This window comes from Pinus tabuliformis, chromosome J (assembly GCF_031772625.1).
Source record: "Pinus tabuliformis cultivar Carrire ecotype Pingquan chromosome J, CPIR1, whole genome shotgun sequence".
Classification (NCBI taxonomy): Eukaryota; Viridiplantae; Streptophyta; class Pinopsida; order Pinales; family Pinaceae; genus Pinus; species Pinus tabuliformis.
Window position 1 is genome coordinate 247,610,551 of NC_142295.1, and position 21,365 is coordinate 247,631,915.

The 21,365-nt window shown below is 38.4% G+C and overlaps 1 protein-coding gene across 7 annotated transcripts in view; it reads left to right on the top strand.

The window, feature by feature from the left end:
* Positions 1–21,365, top strand: part of LOC149226687 (valine--tRNA ligase, mitochondrial 1-like) — a 174,978-nt gene that overhangs the window by 77,528 nt on the left and 76,085 nt on the right. For all 7 annotated transcript variants that reach the window (XM_089377560.1, XM_089377559.1, XM_089377563.1 and 4 more), the window contains 5 exons: positions 557–622; positions 753–836; positions 16,427–16,504; positions 16,717–16,800; positions 16,924–17,003. In XM_089377560.1, the coding sequence (XP_089233686.1) occupies positions 557–622; positions 753–836; positions 16,427–16,504; positions 16,717–16,800; positions 16,924–17,003 (392 nt within the window). The remainder of the gene's footprint in view (positions 1–556; positions 623–752; positions 837–16,426; positions 16,505–16,716; positions 16,801–16,923; positions 17,004–21,365) is intronic.

Below are 21,365 nucleotides of genomic sequence, written 5' to 3' on the forward strand. Positions count from 1 at the left end.
ACCATCATTAAATTCACTATAAATGCTAAGAATTAGTCTGAAAAAACATTTTTGTGGTCACAATCGATTCCCTTGCCTTTTTTAACTTCAAAATCCTAATCATTCAGTAATAAATGGTCATATATGTACTATCAGATGATGGAAATAATGATGCAAGGAGATAGATGATAGTTTATTTATAGTAGTTACAAGTTACAACACCTTCCGATGGCCTTCTGGTGGACATGCAATTTAATTAACACTGCAATTGGATTGGTTGACGTGTGACCATTTTTATTAGCACTCTCAGTTTGTTCTAGCTAACTTGCATCTAACCTTTCTCATATCCACCATCTAAATGTGGTTCCTTTTCCATTTGATCATAATTATGACGAAAACCTTTTTATATTTTTAGATCATAGAATTATGTCAATGGCATAGGAAAGAGGAGAAATATTTTTTCGCTAATCAATTTTCCACATATTTAGTCTTAAAAATGATATTTAGACTTTACCAGATTTAAAATATTAATGGCTCTTTGTTTCATCATTAAAATTTAGATTTTTGTTTATTTCAGGTTTTACCTCCACCAAATGTTACAGGAGCGCTACACATTGGGCATGGTCTTACCTCTTCTATTGAGGTAGACCGTAGTACTGTAATTCCTTTGTTTTTATATTGGCCTTCTCATAACAATTCCCTCTTTCCACTTTGAATACAATTGTCTTTTTCTTTGCAGTGTTTCGTTGTAACATTTTTCTTTTTGGATGTAGGATGCCATCATCAGGTGGCGTAGAATGAGTGGTTACAATGCTCTTTGGGTGCCTGGAATGGACCATGCTGGAATAGCAACGCAGGTTTGAGTATTTGTGAATTTTTCTAGTAGAACTTTATTTTCTTATTGTGCCAATTTATATAAGCAACACAATATTGTTCAATGTTAAGTAGATGTAGTGCATGTTGATTGATATTTTTGTTGAGATTTCTAGGGCACAAGCTAGAATAAATTTTCTTCAACATGTTAACTACTACTAATGATTGAATTGCCATCGATTCCACATAGCATCATCAAGTGGTTATATAGAATAACATTTCAACCAATAATATGAATGCGCAGTAGAAAGTAACCATGAGACAATGAAACAAAAGACACAGAAATTAGGCTTGATGCCAGGGCAAAACCCACAAGGGGAAAACCCATAAATCTTTCCTTATCAGAGAGAGGTTTCAGAATTCATTAATACATCAGAAATAGCAACATCAAGATAATAGCCAAACCAAGAACAAGATGAAGTGTCAATCCCTCCATCTGAGTTTCAGCCCCCTCCTGCTTCTAACTTCGTTGGATCAGAGATAGTCAAGACACAAGTCGATTACAAATGAGGAGATGAGGTCTCCTTTAAATGGTCTTCAAAGGGGGTCGAATGGGTGCCTCTTAGGGGCCCAACCAACTTGAACAAAAGAAGTCCGACTTGAGTAATTTAGGAGGCATAAATCAAAATTCAAAATTTTCAATTTCCTCATGTTGAAAATACCGACCATGGCTATCATATTTCCAACACTCCCTCTTAGCCAGGGAGGTAATTTTCATTCTCTCTCTCAAGATCAATCTCCCTGACCAATCCATAGGTCTCTCAGCCCATAGCGTAAGGGAGAGATCACAAGTACAAATCTCTCTCTCTCTGTCAAGATCAATCTCCCTGACCAATCCATAGGTCTCTTGGTCCACAACTTAAGGGAGAGATCATTATTCTCATAATTATTAGAATATATTAGAATATTCCTATTTAGCATTTAATGCTCATTCCTTTTAGCTGTTACTATTTATATTCTTTTAGCAGTTTCTTTGATGAAACTGAGTGTTTCTATATTCTACATAGAAACCTGATGTTTCTATTATTGTAAATATCTCTGTATTATGATTGAGCTGTTTGCTCATTCGAAATTAATTCATTGAACATTCTTTTATGGTATCAGAGCAAGGTTAAGAGATTCTTCTTGAACAGTAATTCTCTTTGCATCGTAATCTCTTGAGTCCTTTCTAAGGTCGAGCCCTCTGTAAGCCAGGCAGCCTTCACTGAGTCTTAGCCTCGGCTTTGCTCGCTGTGATAAAAGCTTACAGTCGTCCATCTCGATACAGAAATGGATTCTTCTCTTGCATGATCATTTTATTAAAGAAATAACTCTGTGGCGGTGAATGTTTTCGTGGGAGCGGGATTTTTTTTGGCTGGCCAGTTTTGCTTGGAATCGCGGATCCGGCTATCTTCTTCTTCACCGGGCGGCTACTCGACCACACCGTGGAATTTCCCAGCATTCGTGATCCAGGTGTTTTTCTCTCAAATCTCATTTGTCTGTTTGAAAATCGGAGTTGTGTTTTGAAAAGTCGATCTGCGGGCATCTGTCATTTTTTAACTACTGCTAAAACGCTGTCAAACTCGTGGATTATGTACCTGAGGATATATATTTTGAAACCCGTGATTTATAAGTCAAACCCGTGATTTTGAAACGCCCGTGGATTTATAAGTCAAGTGACGTGCGTCAAACCCGTGTGCGTTAAACCCTTGGAAGTATATTTAAAAACCCGTGGTTCATTGTATTTCACGTAAACTGTGTATTTTGCAAACGCTGTATTTTGCAAACACCGTTACGTAACCCGTGGTTCAGTGTATCTCTGTCATACGCCTGTGGTTCATTATATCTCTGTTATACGCCCGTGGCTCATTATATTTCACGTAACCGGTGTATTTTGCAAACGCTGTATTGTTGCAAACGCTGTTACGTAACCCGTGGTTCATTGTATACGTGTGTGATCACTTCAATATCAAGCGTATTCACCTGTGGCCTTTATATACACGTCTATAAACATAGCTGAGACGGGACGTGCAGGTTTGATAACTCACGTGGTTCTATTTCAAGCATATGACCTGTAGCTGAGCGTGAAGTAACGTGATGCTTGGATAGCTCACGTGGGCCATTGTTTACATCTTTGTGTATTTTCTGTGGGCCAATTTGATACCTGAGAAATATATATATCCGTGGTGTTTGCCGGCAGTAGGTTACCATTCAGCAGAAGTGTGAAACTAAGACAGCACATTCTTCATTACAAACTCAGACCTGTGACATTTGGTTATTGCATCAGTATACTCTTATGGTAGACCGGTATTATCTTGTGGAAAACTGTATTTTCAGAACTGTACTCTGTGCTAGCAGTATTACTATTGTTTTAGACAGCAGAGATATTCTTTAGCAGGTCAAAGTCTGTTCTTTAAATTTTCACCAGGATAAACAGTCAGCTACATTGTTCTTGTGTGTCATACTTCTGTATTTTCTTTGTGAAAATGGCCACACTTACCAATCTGATGTTAGAAGGAAATCAACGCTTTAATGGCAGCAACTATAACATTTGGAAACAAAGAATGTTGACCATTTTTGAGTACAGGCGTCTTGATCAACTCATTTTGGGCAAAGAGCTTCGTCCAGGTACAGCCGGGACCGATCAAGATAAATTTGATGATCGAAATCGAGAGGCTGTTATGCTTCTCAAGCTCTCTGTCGCTGATGATCAGTTACCACAGATCCCTTCTGGCAAGACAGCTGCTGAAATCTGGCAACAGTTGAAAGAATTGCATGAGACATCTGATAAAAGCAGAGCTTTTTTTCTCAAAAATCAGTTGTTCTCCATCTTGATGGATGAACATATGTCTTTACAAGAACATCTCAACAAAATTAAAGACATTCGAGATCAGCTCGAAGCCATTGGTCGGACCATGGAGGAAGAAGATATGGTAGTCATTACTCTGAAGAGTCTACCGAAATCTTATGAACACTTCATTGAAACGCTCAACATTACCACCACAAATGTTGATCTGAAGTTTCCAGATTTATGTACCAAACTTCTGCAGCAGGATCGGTGGAAACAACAGTTTGGTAGTAGTGCTTCATCAGTGTCCTCGGAAAATGCATTTTCTGCAAAATATCAGTCCTCTCAGTCCTTTCAGCAGAAAGGCTCCTCTCAGCCTTTTGATCCTGCTAGGAAGAAAAGTGTGCAGTGTAATTACTGTCACAAGTTCGGTCACACGAAGAAAGATTGCCGGCAGAGGATTGCTTCTGAACAGAGGAAACAGGGCGGGCCACATCAGACAGCAAATGTTGCAGAACATTCCGAGCAGACAGAGTCTGCCTTTTACGCCTTTATGGCTAAAAGGTCTTCAGATCATGTTCCTTCCTCTGCATGGTACATTGATTCTGGCGCATCACGTCATTTTTCTCACAGGCGTGACTGGTTTATTGACTTCTCACCTTTCAGTGATTCCGTGGTATTTGGCGGAGGTGAAAAGTACACAGTAGCTGGCAGAGGTACAGTTCAAATTCAGTCTGGCCCGCACACTTATATTTCTGAATGTATACTATGTTCCTGGTATGGAAATTAATCTGCTATCTGTCAGCCAGATTATGAGAAATTCGCCTCAACTTGATGTAGTGTTCAGTACCCACAAGTGCTCCATTATTGACAGGGAGTCTAGGTTAACAGTTGCTGTTGGCCTAGAAGATCATGGTTTATACAGGCTACTTGACACCGGTGACTCTTCAGAAGTGGCTCTAGCAGCACGTATTTCTCCTATCAGCACTCTATGGCATCAGCGATATGGGCATCTCAATATGCAGTATCTCTCTCAGCTCTCTAGGGAGGGACTTGTGTCTGGATTACCTGATATTCAGACTCAGCAGTTGGGGGTATGCAGCGCCTGTCAAGCGGGAAAGCAACATCGGTCTTCATTCAAAAATGGGGAATCTTGGCGCGCATCTAAGGTACTTCAGTTACTTCATGCTGATATTTGCGGACCTATGAATACAGCTTCTATCACTGCTTGCAAATATTTTTTACTTATTGTAGATGATTTCAGTAGAAAGATGTGGGTATATTTTTTAAAAAATAAATCTGATGTTCTTAGTACCTTTCAGAAGTTTAAAACTTTAGTGGAGAAAGAATCTGGTTGTAACATAATGACCCTTAGGACAGACAATGGGGGGGAATTTTGTTCTTCAGCGTTTGCCAACTTCTGTGATATCCATGGCATCAAACGTCAATTAACCACTCCTTACACTCCTCAGCAAAACAGTGTTGTCGAGCGTCGCAATCGCACGGTTGTTGAAATGGCTCGTTCCATGCTACAACACAGGAGTGTTCCAAACAAATTCTGGGCTGAAGCAGTATTTACTGCTGTTTATCTTCTTAACAGATCACCCACTCAGGCTGTTACAGGGAAGACTCCTGAAGAGGTTTGGTCTGGCCGAAAGCCTAAGATCAGTCACCTCAAAGTTTTTGGCTCAGTTGCATATGTTTGGATTCCAGCTGCTAAGCGATCTAAGTTGGATTCCAAAAGCCAGAAACTCATGATGACAGGGTACAGTGATCATCACAAGGCCTATAGGCTGATAGATATAGCCACTGGTCGCCTTAGCTTCAGTCGGGATGTAGTATTTGATGAAGACAGAGGATTTTTTCAGTCTTCTTCTTCTAAGCAGTGTTCTGAGGATCAGTCTCACAGTGTTCTTCTTCCGGTCGGTCCACCTGATGGGAGGGATGATGTAGCATCAGTATTTGATCATACTCTATCTGAGCTTCCTCCAGAAAATAACCCTCCTCTTGCGGCCCCTATTGTTCTTGAGTCTCCTCCACCTCCTCCTGATATTGGTTCCTCTACTTCTGCTATTACTTCTTCTACTCTTCGACCAAAATGGTGGGCTAAAACCATTGGTGATCTCCGGGATGATGAGCTCCTTGAAGGCAGAACTTCTAGACATAAGAGCAGACAACAGTCTACAGTCAATTTTGCTCTTATGGCTAACCTGCACAGTACTTTTGAGCCTCAAACCTATTCAGAGGCTAAGGGTACATCTGAGTGGGAACAGGCTATGGAAGCCGAATTCCAGAGTCTTCAGAAGAATCACACATGGACACTTTCTGATCTTCCTGCAGATAAAAAACCCATAGGCTGCAAATGGGTGTATAAAGTGAAATACAAAGCTGATGGAACCATAGACAAGTATAAAGCTCGGCTTGTGGCTCGAGGATTTTCACAGAAGGAAGGCATCGACTATGAGGAGACTTTTGCTCCTACAGCCAAGATGAGTACCATAAGGCTTGTTCTTGCCTTAGCAGCTCAGTTCAATTGGAAAGTTCATCAGATGGATGTAAAAAGTGCTTTCCTAAATGGTGATCTCCAAGAAGAAGTCTACATGACGCAGCCTCCAGGATTTAAGGTTGCTGGTCAAGAACAGAAAGTGTGTCGGTTAGCTAAAGCAATCTATGGATTGAAACAAGCTCCTCGGGCTTGGTACATGAAAATTGATCAGTATCTGACAGATCAGGGTTTTCAGCGGAGCCCTTCTGATGCAAACCTGTACATCAAGCATACTGGTGATGATATCTTGTTTGTGGTTGTCTATGTGGATGATCTTATCATTACTGGCAGCTCTGCACATTTGATCCATGGGATCAAACAAGATTTATGCAGAACTTTTGAGATGACAGACTTGGGGCTTCTTCATTATTGTCTGGGGGTTGAAGTTTGGCAGACTGAAAATCAGATCTTTCTCTCTCAGTCCAAGTATGCCAAAAATCTTGTGGACAGATTCAGAATGCAGGATTGCAAACCGGCCACGACTCCTATGGAACCAGGGCTCAAACTTTCAGCTCAGTCATCCTCTCCCCTTGTGGATGAAACTTTATTCAGACAATTAGTGGGCAGTCTCATCTATCTTACTGCTACCAGACCTGACATCAGTTTTGCAGTAAGCTACATTTCTCGCTTCATGTCCGCTCCTAAAGCTGATCATTGGCAAGCAGCAAAGCGTGTGCTACGATATGTGCGTGGCACTTCTGATTATGGCCTTCTATACACTCGAAGTTCCAATCCTATTCTCAGTGGTTACACTGATTCTGACTGGGCCGGTTCGGTTGATGACCGTAAATCTACAGCTGGGTATGTGTTTAATCTAGGATCCGGTGCTGTTACTTGGACTAGTAAGAAGCAACAGGCAGTGGCTCTCTCCTCAACAGAAGCCGAGTATCGGGGAGCAGTTAAGGCATCCTGTGAGGCAGTTTGGCTTCGACGTATGCTGGCAGATATGCATGTTTCTCAGACAGGGCCTACTTTGTTTTGTGATAATCAGGGAGTGCTCAAACTTGCCAAGAATCCTGTCTTTCATGAACGAACAAAGCATGTGGAAACTCATTGTCACTACATTCGCCAGCTTGTTGAAGACGGCTCAGTTCAGTTGCAATATGTTCCCACAACAGAGCAGCCCGCCGACATCTTCACCAAGCCTCTTGGTCCTGATAAATTTGTAAAATTCAGAGGGTCTATTGGTGTTGTAAATAGATTGAGCATTAAGGGAGGGTATTAGAATATATTAGAATATTCCTATTTAGCATTTAATGCTCATTCCTTTTAGCTGTTACTATTTACATTCTTTTAGCAGTTTCTTTGATGAAACTGAGTGTTTCTATATTCTACATAGAAACCTGATGTTTCTATTATTGTAAATATCTCTGTATTATGATTGAGCTGTTTGCTCATTCGAAATTAATTCATTGAACATTCTTTTAATAATAAGGAAAGATACATAACATCCAACACATCGCAAAAACCAAAACCCTATGGCTTCTAGGTCAGTGCCCTACTGACCAGTGGGATCAGTAAATGAAGCAAAACCAAGCATATGCATAGGTACATCACCTCGACCACAAGCAAGGTCTCTCGGTCCACGAGTTAAGGGAGGAATCCCCATCTCAATCCCGGACTATATAGTCTCACGGTACACAACCGAAGGGAGAGAACTCGAGATCAATCTCCCGGGCCAATCCATAGGTCTCACAACCACTGCCTAAGGGAGAGATCACAAAATCAGTGGCCCCAACCAAATTGGTCTCACAGTCATCATGACCTAAGGGATCATTTTATGCCTCAAAACCAAGCTCCTTGACCAGACTCATTGGCCTCACAGTTAATTGACCTAAGGGAGTGACAATCTTCCCGACCAATCCATAGGTCTCATAATCACAACCTAAGGAAGATTCAGGATGCTATATAATCAATGCTCCCTCTCCAAGAGTAATTCTCAACCATTCCAGGCTTCTTATAGAAGCAAAACATCAACAACTTGCTCAATAACATAAAAGTAGCCATGGTGGATTTCAACACTTGGTCAAACATTTCAGTAGACAACAATAGACTGAACAACCAGGTATTCATTTAGCTTCAGTTGTGGCTTCTCACAGAAGAAAACATCAACAACCCTCTCATCAACAAACATGTATACCATGATCGATTCTAGCACAAGATCAAATAGATTAGCAAACAACTTCCGAAGCCTTCTTCATAAATCAACTACATTTCCAACATCAATCGTGCTAAATGCAATTGAAACATTTGTGTCATTCCGACCAACATAACACCCAAATAGAGTCAACAATCAGGTGGTTCAACGAGCAAAACAAAAAGATCCATCAAGTTAGCAACATAGTCTTGCAACTTCTTCAAATTTTCATCATGGAGATGTCCAAGGACTCATTGTCCGTTATGCCAAATCACAACAAGTATTTCACCAGGCTCATGCCTTTATGAGAATAACTCCCTCTTACACTGGACACAAAAGTCCTTAGTTCTTGTCAGGAACATATCATCAATACATAGCAAAAAAATTGCAGGCTTATCTTCATCAGATTTGGATTAGCATTCTTCAAGACATCTAATCATCTTCATCTTGAAAGTCACAACCGACTTCTTTTCATCATATATCAAAGCATGCTTCAATCAGGCTGATCTTGTCTGCTACTTCTAAGTCCAAAGCTCATCCAATCATGAGTCTTCTCGTCACATTGTTCTTCCATCCATTTCCAACGATTTCCACACCTTAGCAATCTTCATTATGTACATGCAATCCTCGCTAGGAGTTGGTGGAAGAACAAATACAACCATGCAAGATATACAAAGACAAGAAACTCATAATGAAACAATAAACAAGAAGGTATTTATCTCTTGAGAATGTGTCAGCTCATTCTTGATCTTAGCCTTCTCAGATTTAGTCAACCTCATCGACATCATCAAGGAGTTGACCTCGTCCACATCATTATCAAGGAGTCCACATCATCAAGGAGTCCATATCATCATCATCAAAGGGTTGTCCTCGTTCACATCATTATCAAGGAGTCCATATCATCAGTAACAATTTGAATATAAAAGAAATACAAGATACTTTTCTTTTTGACAACATTTCAGCTCCCTCTTAATCTTTAGCCTCTTTGCATTCGACCTGCAAATCAACCTCATCATCGAGATGTCAAATCTTTTAGGAGCTAGGGTTTTGTTCTTCTTTTAAATGGAAGCAATCAATCCATAAGCTTAAGGCTTTATTCTCCAACCCTTTTTGTCTAGATAGGGTTAACAATTGTATAGCAAGGGTTTTGATTCTAAACCCTAAAATTTCTTCAAGCTTAGTCTAGGGTTTTACAAACTCATTCTTGCACTCTTTTCCCAACTTCATCATTCTCGCTATCTGTCCTAGGGTTTGGTCTGAAAACCCTAGGGCTTTCTTATTCAAACCTTCTTGCTAGATTTTCAAAAATTTGTAGTGATCCTTGATCACTTTAAACCCAATATTTTCCTCTTCATAGTGCAATAAACCTTATTATTCTTATCCATATAAGTCCTTCAAATCATAATATATTTAGTCATTTATGACTCTTTCTTTGAGATTCAAGTACTCGAAGAGGAATTCAACCTTTCTTTAATTGACAACATGCAACCTGAATCACGGGTCGTAGCACAACTTAGACTTTCAACACATACAAATCTCTTGATACAAGTCTCATGACAGAATAGCCTCTGGATGAAAGTCTTTTACTTCAATAGGAATGTTGCAAACACAGGATCCAAAAACACAATGGATAGATACATACCTTCTATTTGGACACTGAGCTACTCATCACTGTTTGATTGCTCTAAAGGGGGTTTGAACAAAACTCTAAGGAAGATCATTATTGAAACTTCAATAATCATTACAATAATCCTGATCATCAGACTTACAAAGGAGTATGGCTTCTAAATTATATGATGGGCTTTCCAGGTGATATGGTGTTGGATCATTGGCTTCATTGCTTCCTCATTAATTAGGTTGGCCCCTTTTCAGAGTTATTTGTCCTTTTTATGTACAGAAGTCACTTGGTATCATAGACACACCAAGAATCTGAATCCTCCATGGACTTGACACCTTTCATAGGGATAAAGAAATCTCTTTCCATAAAAATATACAAACCTTGGACTTGATTTCTACTCCAGGCAACTCAGACTGTTTCTTCCACACTTAGGACTTATACTAGGTCTCAGTCATCTTCCAGATGTCATGAATGTAGCTCATCATCATCATGCTTAACAAAAGCTTGGATCATCATATTGAATTCGGATCATCACAGAGTTCAGATCGTAATCAATTCAGATCACAGAGCTTGGATCATGTTGTCATCATATCAATACAGATATTCTTACTAGCGTTTGTAAGATAGTATCATTGTAATTAGGATGCAACATAGGATTTGATGAGAATTTGGATTGCCTCAATTAGGCTCATATTTCCTTAGGTTTGCAAATTTCCACAGTGCAATGTACCTTAGAGAAGATCACATACCGTGCCATAGAGAGGCTTGCATACCATGCCACATAGAGGCTCGCATTACACCACAAAGATGCTCACATGACAAAGTATAAATGCCTTAGAGAGTTGGTGCCTTAGGTTTGCAAACTTCCACAGAAGATAGATGTCATCACACACCAAAGAGGCTCACATACCATAGGAGAACAGTGCCACAAAGACACTCGCATGACAAAAAATAGTGCCACATATAAGTCTCGCATGAATTATAGAGATGATGATGCCACAAAACTCACAAAACTCGCATGTTTCCACAGAGAACCACAAATTCATAGCTCACACTGTACACATCATAATAAACTTCAAACCTTCATTCGTTTTTTATCATTCCATGCATCATTCATAGTGATAAGGTGACTCAGGATAACATGATTTCCACAACTAATTAATGTCTCAACAGAGATATGATGCTATACGTAACTTGCATGAACTACCACAGAACTGGGCCTAAGTTACAGATTTGGCTTTTAACCACAATAGGGTTACCTCATGTTAAATTTTGCAGATTTAAAATTTAATTTCTGAGATCATAAACCATAGAAGACAGTCAATGAACATCAAGACATAGGATTTGGTACATGGAAAACATTGCAAACACGACTTTTATCAGGAAGGCTTAAGTTGTATGCTACTTGGCTGATCTTTTTGTTAATATGGTATGGTACATAGACTTTTGGTGCCAATTTGTTTTTTCCCTTCTGTTTTAAGGATAATTGCTTGTAAGGTTGAAGTTTAACAAATACCCATTGTCCAACTTCAAATTCTCTCTCTATTTTGTTTCGGTTAGCTTGCTACTTTATACGATTTCTTGCAATATTTAGATTTTCTTTTAGTGCTTGGATGACCTTTGGGTTTCTGTTGTGAACTTAAATTCATAACAATCAATTAAAATATTATTTAAATAAATAAATTATTAATTATAAACAATTAATTAACAAATAATTTCTAAATGAAGAGACATTAGTCCCCAAGGGACATGTCTCTCTGATTAGGCATGGCCAGTCAACTCCTATTTAAGGAGCACTGCCTCAGCCTTGTAATCATCATTCGAATTTTATCAATTAATATATATGTTACATTCAGAACTCATCTGGTGTATTTTTACAGTTAAATAGCAAATTAGAAATAAATATTTCTAACAGTAGTATCGAAGCCAACATTAGACTGGTGACACCCACGACGTCCTGTTGGTCGTCAAGCCCTACGAGCCTCCCATCCTCGGCCTGCTCTACGGTTTTGCTGCTGTAAGCATTGTTGGCACAGTCGTGCGTTGTGCTCTGTGGCAGCAAGGCCGCTGTTCTCCGAACAACCGTGCAGTTCCCTGTGCTCAGCGGTGTGGAGGAACAACGTGCCGTGGAGGAGCAGTCAAACAACCGTGCCACTGTTGAAAGATCCGCTGTTTGCATCTGTCTACATGTGTAAATCAGCGTAGAAAACAACCAAGGGACATTTGCGAGTTAAATGTAGACCGTGGAAGACATTACACTTGCTGTTCGCAGGTAAACGGGAGCCACGAGACTACGGTCGGATGTAGCAGGAGCCAGGAGGAGCCATGGTATTAACGCTCGGAAGATACAGGGAGTCATGGTCAAGGTCAATGGACGTGACTCGAGTAGACCTGTGACATTTGTTCATTTAAAAAAAATCGATTTACATGGTCATTTAAAAACTATATAATATAAGAACTAAAATTTAATTAATTAATTTAAAATATTTTTATTATTAATATTTAAAAAAAAAGATTGGGTCTTCAGGGAAAAAATGAAACAAAATGGCGGGCAACAACAATGACGATATGAAAAAAATTCATAAAGACATCAGCAAGTTAAATAAACGCTTAGATAACGTCGAGAAGTCAGTTAGTAAGCAGGACCAGATGGCCAACGATATCTCTTACTAAAAAAATTTGATGAGCCTACGTTTCGGAGAGGCCGATCCAGCTTTAGCTACACAGAGTCCCAAGACTCCGGAAGGTGAGACTTCTCTAGAGCATGAGTTCTTGAGACATGAGAAGCAGCGAAGAGGCTATCGGCTTCTCCAAGCTGCAGTAGAGAGTCTCCTGTAAGCTCTGATGGGACATCCACAGAAGAAGAATTTAACTAAATGTAAGAATTTAACTGTAGTCCTTAAATTATAATGTTTCCCAGGCTTTCACCTGATATTTTACAGTGTCCATTTCAACCAGGATGAATCTAGATACAGAGGCAGGAGGCTGAAATGGCTATTCTGTTATAATTCCCATTTTTCAAAGAAGGTTTAGGGAAAACTGGATAAAGTGGAAAAATGTCTTTTCCAACAATGCGTACTAAACTGTTGACAACATTGCAGTTTTTCAACCATTTATTCACATTCACTAACAACACTTACCACCATAGTTCTTCCAAAGGGAGCTTCCTACTTGTAGTGCTTGGAAGCGACATGACCCCCAACTGATCCTTTATATGTTTCTTTAAAAATACAATCAACTCGATTAGTGCCATGTACTTCTGCAAAAAGCGTTCAAACTTTATCTTGTACGTCACCAACATGCCCCTGGAATCAATTGATAAGGAGCAACTTTTTATAACAAGTTTTTGCCTTAATGCTTTGTTCATCACGATAGGGCCTAAGCACAAGGGCAGCGGTCAATTCATTGGAACTCAGCTGGTTCAGAATGCCTGGACAAGGTAGTGGATATTCCTATCATTTTAGGGTTTGAACAGGGGAAAGAGACCAATTGTATCCATGAATATTGTGGCTGAGGAATCATATCAGGGAATAGAAGGATGGGATGGGAAGCTCACGTAGGAGGTTCTAGATAAGTCGATGGAAGAACTTTGGCATGAAAAATTGTATTGAGCCTCCTCCGATCAAGTTGTTCATCATGATGTGAGTCCAGCTGCTAATTGGCTCGGTAGCTTACCAACCTTGAGTCCCAACCCACCAGCCTAACATCAGGATTAAATTGATTATATTGTCAGTGAACTTTTGTATCAGAAAATTTATACTTTTCAATATAAGTACTAAGAATAAGATGGTATTTAGTAACCAACCGTAGTTGGTTAGCAGCTAAGAATATTAGTTAGATTGTTAGAAAAAAAGCACTAAGAATAAGATGGTAGTTGGTAACAAACCACAGTTGGTTAACATCTGGGAATAATAGTTAGATTGGTATAAACTAGTTATGAATATTGTATAAAGGTTTAAACACAATGATGGGGTGCGGAGTTAAAGCCAAGCATCTGGAATTCCACTGTTTGATATCGTGTCTGGTAGACCACTCCTAAAGAGAGGAGACGATTCATCCCATACAATGTTGATGTTGATAGTTCGGACAGGTGCTTCTGCATAGGCTAGGTGTTGAGTATGCAGAAGATGTCCAAAGGCCTCTTTAGGTACTTGCTTATATTGAGCAAGTGACTTTTATGATTTCTTCCATAAGTTTAACTCAGGAAAAACACTTCAATTAATTGATCAATCTTTAATTAATGTTGGCTATTCAACCAAGGTATTTATTGAGACATGAATTTAATTCATTTTAGTGAATTAGATTTAATCTCTATCGCTTGATCTAAGTGGGTTAGCATTTCATCCTAACCATCCATCATTTTGGACATTGAGGGTTAGGGATTTGGCTTAATTAAAATCATAAGAGAAGCCTAAGGGAGATGTGAAGACATATGGAATGTGTGGGAGAGAGATTTTCTCTAGAGATTGAAGAGAAGAAGTGTGCAGTGAGGTGGTTTCAGGAGAAGAAAGAGGAGGCCGAGTTTGTGGAGAGGAGGTTGAGACTTGGAGAGGGCAAATCTGTGAGGGGTTGAGTTTTTCCAGCCAGGTTTGTGCAAGGGAAGGAGGATGAATGTCTCTAGTGCGCATGGGCCGTATAGGCTGAGGAGAAGGCGCAAGGGGCCCTATAGGCTGAGGAGAAGGAGGTCGAATTTGCACGTGGAGGCTGAGTTATTTCCAGGGCCAAAATTTCCAGTGGGCCAAACTCTTCAGGTGGTCGAAAATTTAGGTTCCATTGTGCTGTATTTTCTTTGTATTCTTTGATCATCATTTTCTTTGTTAAGGAAGCCCTACTTTTCCTCAGTAATAAAAAAGTGAAGGATAACCTGTTGTTCTGCTGTGTTTTCTGACTGATTTTCTAGCAGTTTTCAGAAAATTTAATCGATCAAGTGACTTTTATGATTTCTTTCATAAGTTTAACTCAGGAAAAACACTTCAATTAATTGATCAATCTTTAATTAATGTTGGCTATTCAACCAAGGTATTTATTGAGACATGAATTTAATTCATTTTAGTGAATTAGATTTAATCTCTATCACTTGATCTAAGTGGGTTAGAATTTCATCCTTTCCATCCATCATTTTGGACATTGAGGGTTAGGGATTTGGCTTAACTAAAATTATAAGAGAAGCCGATGGGAGATGTGAAGACATATGGAATGTGTGGGAGAGAGATTTTCTCTAGAGATTGAAGAGAAGAAGTGTGCAGTGAGGTGGTTTCAGGAGAAGAAAGAGGAGGCCGAGTTTGTGGAGAGGAGGTTGAGACTTGGAGAGGGCAAAATCTGTGAGGGGTTGAGTTTTTCCAGCCAGGTTTGTGCAAGGGAAGGAGGATGAATGTCTCTAGTGCGCATGGGGCCGTATAGGCTGAGGAGAAGGCACAAGGGGCTGTATAGGCTGAGGAGAAGGAGGTCGAATTTGCACATGGAGGCTGAGTTATTTGCAGGGCCAAAATTTCCAGTGGGCCAAATTCTTCAGGTGGTCGAAAATTTAGGTTCCATTGTGCTGTATTTTCTTTGTATTCTTTGATTGTCATTTTCTTTGTTAAGGAAGCCCTAATTTTCCTCAGTAATAAAAAAGTGAAGGATAATTTGTTGTTCTGCTGTGTTTTCTGACTGATTTTCTAGCAGTTTTAAAAAAATTTAATTGATGGGTGAATTTTATTTCTGGGTATAAAATAAATTGCTGAGAATAATAAATCAGACCTGGCATTGGAAAATTAACATGTAGCATACATGTTCTCTTTGGCTGTAATGTGCTTGTGGTGTTCTTTACTGCCATGTGCTGAGCTTTCAATGCTGTTCTTAATTTGGCTAGAAGTTTGAAAAATATTGAATACTAAAATTTGAATGGGAAGGGTGAAATTAATTGGGGTATGAAACATAACATCAGGGAATAACTGTGTAGGTAAATTGTTCACAGTGGCAGAGAATGGTTGTAAAGTTGATGGTGATTCAACCAAAATCTGATCATTTTTGCGAAATATTTTAGAAACCTCTAATCAAACAATATTTAAATTATGCCATTCTTATTTCTGGCTTTATCATTGTTTTTACATTTCATTTATGACCACAGGCTTTCTATAACACCTTGTGGTATTTTGTATTCCCATTTCTCCCTCCACCATATGAGCATAGTTCATATGGTGCCCCATCTTAAGTCTCGGACTTTAAGAAATTGGAGTAAACAATTGAGAAAACCTACAGGACATCCACCTTTCTGTCAAGAAATGATGAATGATTTCATTGTTGATATGGAGTTCTTTATGAGCATTGTTATGTTTAAATCCATCTTTTATGGCAATTTCAGAGGAAGGGACATTACTTGTCACATATTCAAGCAAAACATTTAAATCTTTGGGAATTTAATGGGTCACAAGATTGACTTAATGCTGCTCTCTTTTGCTGTCTTATGATAGGTCTTATTTTGTTTGACCAATTGTTGCAACTATTCTGTTGCTGTCCAATTTGCAGGTGGTGGTTGAAAAGAAACTAATGCGTGAAAGAGGATTAACAAGGCATGATCTTGGACGTGAGCAATTTACGGCTGAGGTAAGTAGTGTAACACCAAGAATTTTCCTTGACATCTAGTTGAATGGTGATGATATGTCAAAGATGGTTGAACAGAATAATTCTCATCTGGAAAGAACACTAATATGATGTCAATGATCTGTCCATTTGGTACATCCATATCTAACTGACTTTGGATCTTTAATCCTAGGCTGTTTGAGGTCTTTTCAGCTGATTGTTTATTCTGTTTGTAGGTGTGGAAGTGGAAAGATGAATATGGAGGAAAAATTTTGAACCAGGAACGTCGTCTGGGTGCCTCACTTGATTGGTCTCGAGAGGTTAGGAATTTCTATTGTATTAGTAATTGTAATGTTGCAAGTTGGAAACGAGCATAACAATAGAATGATACAAAATGTACACTATATATGCATGTAGATATTCTAAATGAGGCATGAATGCAGTGCTTCACAATGGATGATAAAAGATCAAAAGCAGTAACTGAGGCCTTTGTTCGACTGTATAAAGAAGGCCTTATTTACAGGTATGCCTTTAGTCGTCTACTTATTCATTTACGTCCGTTAGAGAGTAGAACATTACATTTACATTGTGGTTCTTGAGTCAAAGATTCATTTCAATCTTTACAACTTTGCTAATTCCAGAAAAGTTACTGTTACGAACAAATTTCATATACTCATAAGTTAAATACTCCAGAAGACTTGGAATATGAAGATCTCCATTGAAGATACAAGAATGTATTTTAAAATATATGAATGAGAATGATATTAGAAATGAGAGTGAGGGTCTGCTTATATATGCTAGGTAGGTGTCCCTTTATGAATGATCATGTCCTTAGGGACATACCTCTTCATTAACTAATTAATCATTATTTATGCTGTTTTGTTATCAACGTTGCACGAAGCAGGGACAAAATAGGGATGTTTTATGGAAGCGGGGATGCGGAAGCGTCATTTCCCAAAAATCTAGGAAGCAAGGCGTCTCGGAAGTGTCTACTATATATATGTATTTTATATTTTTTATATTTATATTAAAAAAATTGTATATAAAAATTAATTATCCCTGTAATTATTAGTTAAATTAAGGCAAGGAGATCATGCCCATTCACCAAGAGGCACCCAAGGCAGTATTTAAGCCAGGGGCCTCCCATAATTGTATCATCATCTTATTCATTAATAATATATACACATCATTTTCTGTTAAATGTTGGGTTTCTCTATTGCATGTGGTATAAGAGTTGTTGATTCTCCTTGGAATTCTCCATTAGTCCCTTTTTCATTCCGCCTCCTTCACTCATTCGACCCCCCCTTCAACTCCAACACAAACAGTCATGCCGTGTCACTTAATCTGCTGTGCCCCCCGCACTCATCTTCCACCGTCGTGCTCCATCGCCCTCAACGTCCGCTGCCCATCTCTGCGTTTGTGTCCCACGCCGCCTATAGTCCCCGCACTCAACTTCCATTGTTATGCTCCACTGCACTTGACAAAAGTATGAAATATCGAAAACCCCAATGAATTAGAAATATAATATTTACAAATCTACAATAATATTTAGATCAAGCAAATCTGCAGATTTAAACAAATTTTGCACAAATTTAGAAATAAATTTGAAATTTTAAAGAGGCACAAGCCTAAGAACAACCTTGCAAATAAAATATTTTATAAGATAACTTAAGAAATAAAAAAAAACAGTGGGCTCTTTAGATTAAGTAAACTGAGAGTCAGTTGGTCCAGCTGAGGACTTCCCTAAATACTCAAATCCTGAATGATAACTTCTACACACTTAGATCTGCTTGTTCGATTAATAGAAATTCAAAAAATGATCATAAAATTATCAAGAAATAGATATACTTGCTACTATCAAATCAAAATGATATTTAAAAAACCCAGAGATCTGTGCAAGATACCTGTCCACAGATTAATTCTCAAAGGCTATTAACCAAAAAATGCAAATAAAAACAACAGAGTATTAAGAACAATATTACCACATAAATTTGAACGAGGAACACCATGGTCTGAAACCCCAAAGTCTTTGCGTTTTATTAACCAAAAAAAGTTACAAGAGCTTTCTTGGAGCAAGTACACGATTCAGAAATCAGATCCAAATAATAGAGAGAGGCCTCTAATTTATAGAAAAATTCTCCGACAGCTAGATTGCTTGATCCTTGCGAAAACAATCTCAACTGTTGATGAAGATCAAATGATCTTTTAATCATTACCATTGAAATAAAGTTACATTTTGAGGAAATTCGAATTTCACTTTTAATTAACTCAAAAATGATTATTTTGAGTTAATTGCCGCACAAAGTTGACTTTGACTTAACTACTATGGCACAAGGGTTCAAAATATCTTGAAATTTTCAATATTCCCTTGGTCGGGGCCTCTAAAAATTAAAAACTTTAAAACCCACGAATTTTAAATGTTGGAGAATTTAAATTTTCCTAGGACCTAAATTGATTAAATTTCTGCCTTTAGCATTTTAATTTATTTTACTCAGAAATTTTAATTAATTGAATCATGAGGGGATTATTAATTTTTTCAACCCTCTAGTATTTAGCCATGGTGTCTAACTACAAGGAACCATGCATTAAATAATTATTACATGAAATATTACATTTCTAACCCAAGAAGGGGGAACACCCGTTCGTTATAGACTCTCAACATTTACCTATTTTTGCGACACAAAATATGATCTAGTAGACTAAGTGACTTGTAATAAAATAATCTAACCAAATAGTTAGAATTATTCCCAAATCACTTTTACAGAGACTCGATAAATAACACTAAGACTCATTTAAAATCCTGACGACAAAATCTACCCTAGGTTTGGGGTGAGACTGGAGGGAAAAACTTTGCCGATCATCCGTGTTTAGAAACACACATGAATCAGTGAGACTAAAAACCTCCTAGGATAGAAATCATCATTAGAAAAATAATTTTACCTACGTTGTTACATACATTTGTTTTACTAGGATCATTTACATTACAAAATGTAGAATGGGTTTACAAAACTCCAGTGTACATATAACTGACAATGATGAATCTGTGGATCATATGAGTGCTCGGACATGATGGAAATCCATATGCGAAAAAATGTACATCTATGGGGTAGTTGACATGGAGTGGTCAACAATGAGCGATAGAGATGCCAAATTTAAGGGTATTTTTGGAAGGAATTTTTCAAACATATAGGAACTTACCTCAACATGAGTTCAACTTACCATCCTCAAACAGATGACCAAACAGAGGTTGTCAATAAATGTTTAGAAGCTTACTTACGTTGTTACGCCATAGACAAACAAAATAAGTGTGTTCAATGGTTACATCTCGCTGAATGGTGGTACAATTCAACTTACCACACACACGTCAACAAAAATGACTCCATTTCAAGCTCTGTACGGTTATGAACCTCCGAAATTGAAGGAATTTGCTATCATTGAGATGAAGCTTCCAATTATTAAAAACCAGTTAGAGGAAACCCAAAAAATTGTCCAAACTCTAAAAGAAAATCTAAATAATGCAAGGAATCGTATGAAGCAGCAAGCTGACCGAAATAGAACCGAGAGAGAATTTGAAGTTGGAGAATGGGTCTTTGTTAAACTCCAACCTTATAAGTAGTTGTCCTTAAAACAAAAAGGAAAAATCAAATTGGCACCAAAGTTTTATGGACTGTACCAGATCAACAAAAAGATCAGCCAAGTAGCATACAATTTAAGCCTTCTCGATAAAAGTCGTGTTTGCAACATTTTCCATGTATCCTGCCTTAAAAAATCACTTGGTCAACATCAATCAGCGCAAACAACACTTCCGACTTTAGATGACGAAGGAAGGGTTATTCTAGAACCAGAAGGTATCATCTCCATTAGGGAAAAGAAACTGCGATCACGAGTAATCAAAGAATACCTGATCAAGTGGAAGGACTTACCGGAAGAAGAAGCTTCTTAGGAGAGATAAGTGTTTCGTCAATAACACCCATCATTACATATGCTTTGAGGACAAAACATCTTTTCACCAAGCATTATTAGTTAAATTAAGGCAAAGGGCATGATCTTTGATCATGCCCATTCACCAAGAGGCACCCGAGGCAGTATTTAAGCCAGGGGCCTCCCACAATTGTATCATCATCTTATTCATTAATAATATATACATATCATTTTAGGTTAAATGCAGGGTTTCTCTGCTGCAAAAAACATCCCAAATACGAAATTAGTTGTAGAAGACATGGAAACATGCATATTTTTACATAAATCAAGGTAGATACGACATCCATGATTCCATTGTACCTCAATGATTAATTATTCAAGCATCAACCATCCAGATTCTAGCAATTACAAACATACACAAGTTTTTAAGAGTATTATAAAACATAAAGCATTTAGAAGATAAAATCATCAAACATTCAAATAAATTTTCTAACAAGTGAGCAACTGTCAACATTAGTCATGTGCAAAATTCAAATAATAGTGTTTACAAAATAGGCCACTTGGCCACCATCAAGACTTAAGTACACATTGAACTAGGAAGAGTAAGACAAAAAATTTCAAATTCACAACAAGCCTACAAGCCTAATCTATGAAAAAATTAGTAATTTGTGCATATATCTACTAATCTCTCCTCCTTCCACCATGAACAGTACGTGGCGATGGGCCTCCACGTGGTGACAATGAAGAAGATGGTGGCTGTGGAAGTTGTGGCACTGAAACTGATGAAGATGAAGCCCCTGTTGTTGGTGTTAAAGCATGGAACCTGGAACCAAGGGACTAGATGGGGGTGGCATCTCAACTCGATCATCATCATCCTGGATAAGAGCATCCTCTAATGCTCTAATCGCAATACTTCATCCTCCAAATTGGGTTCCTCTGGATTTTTGTCCCAAACCTTAAGGTC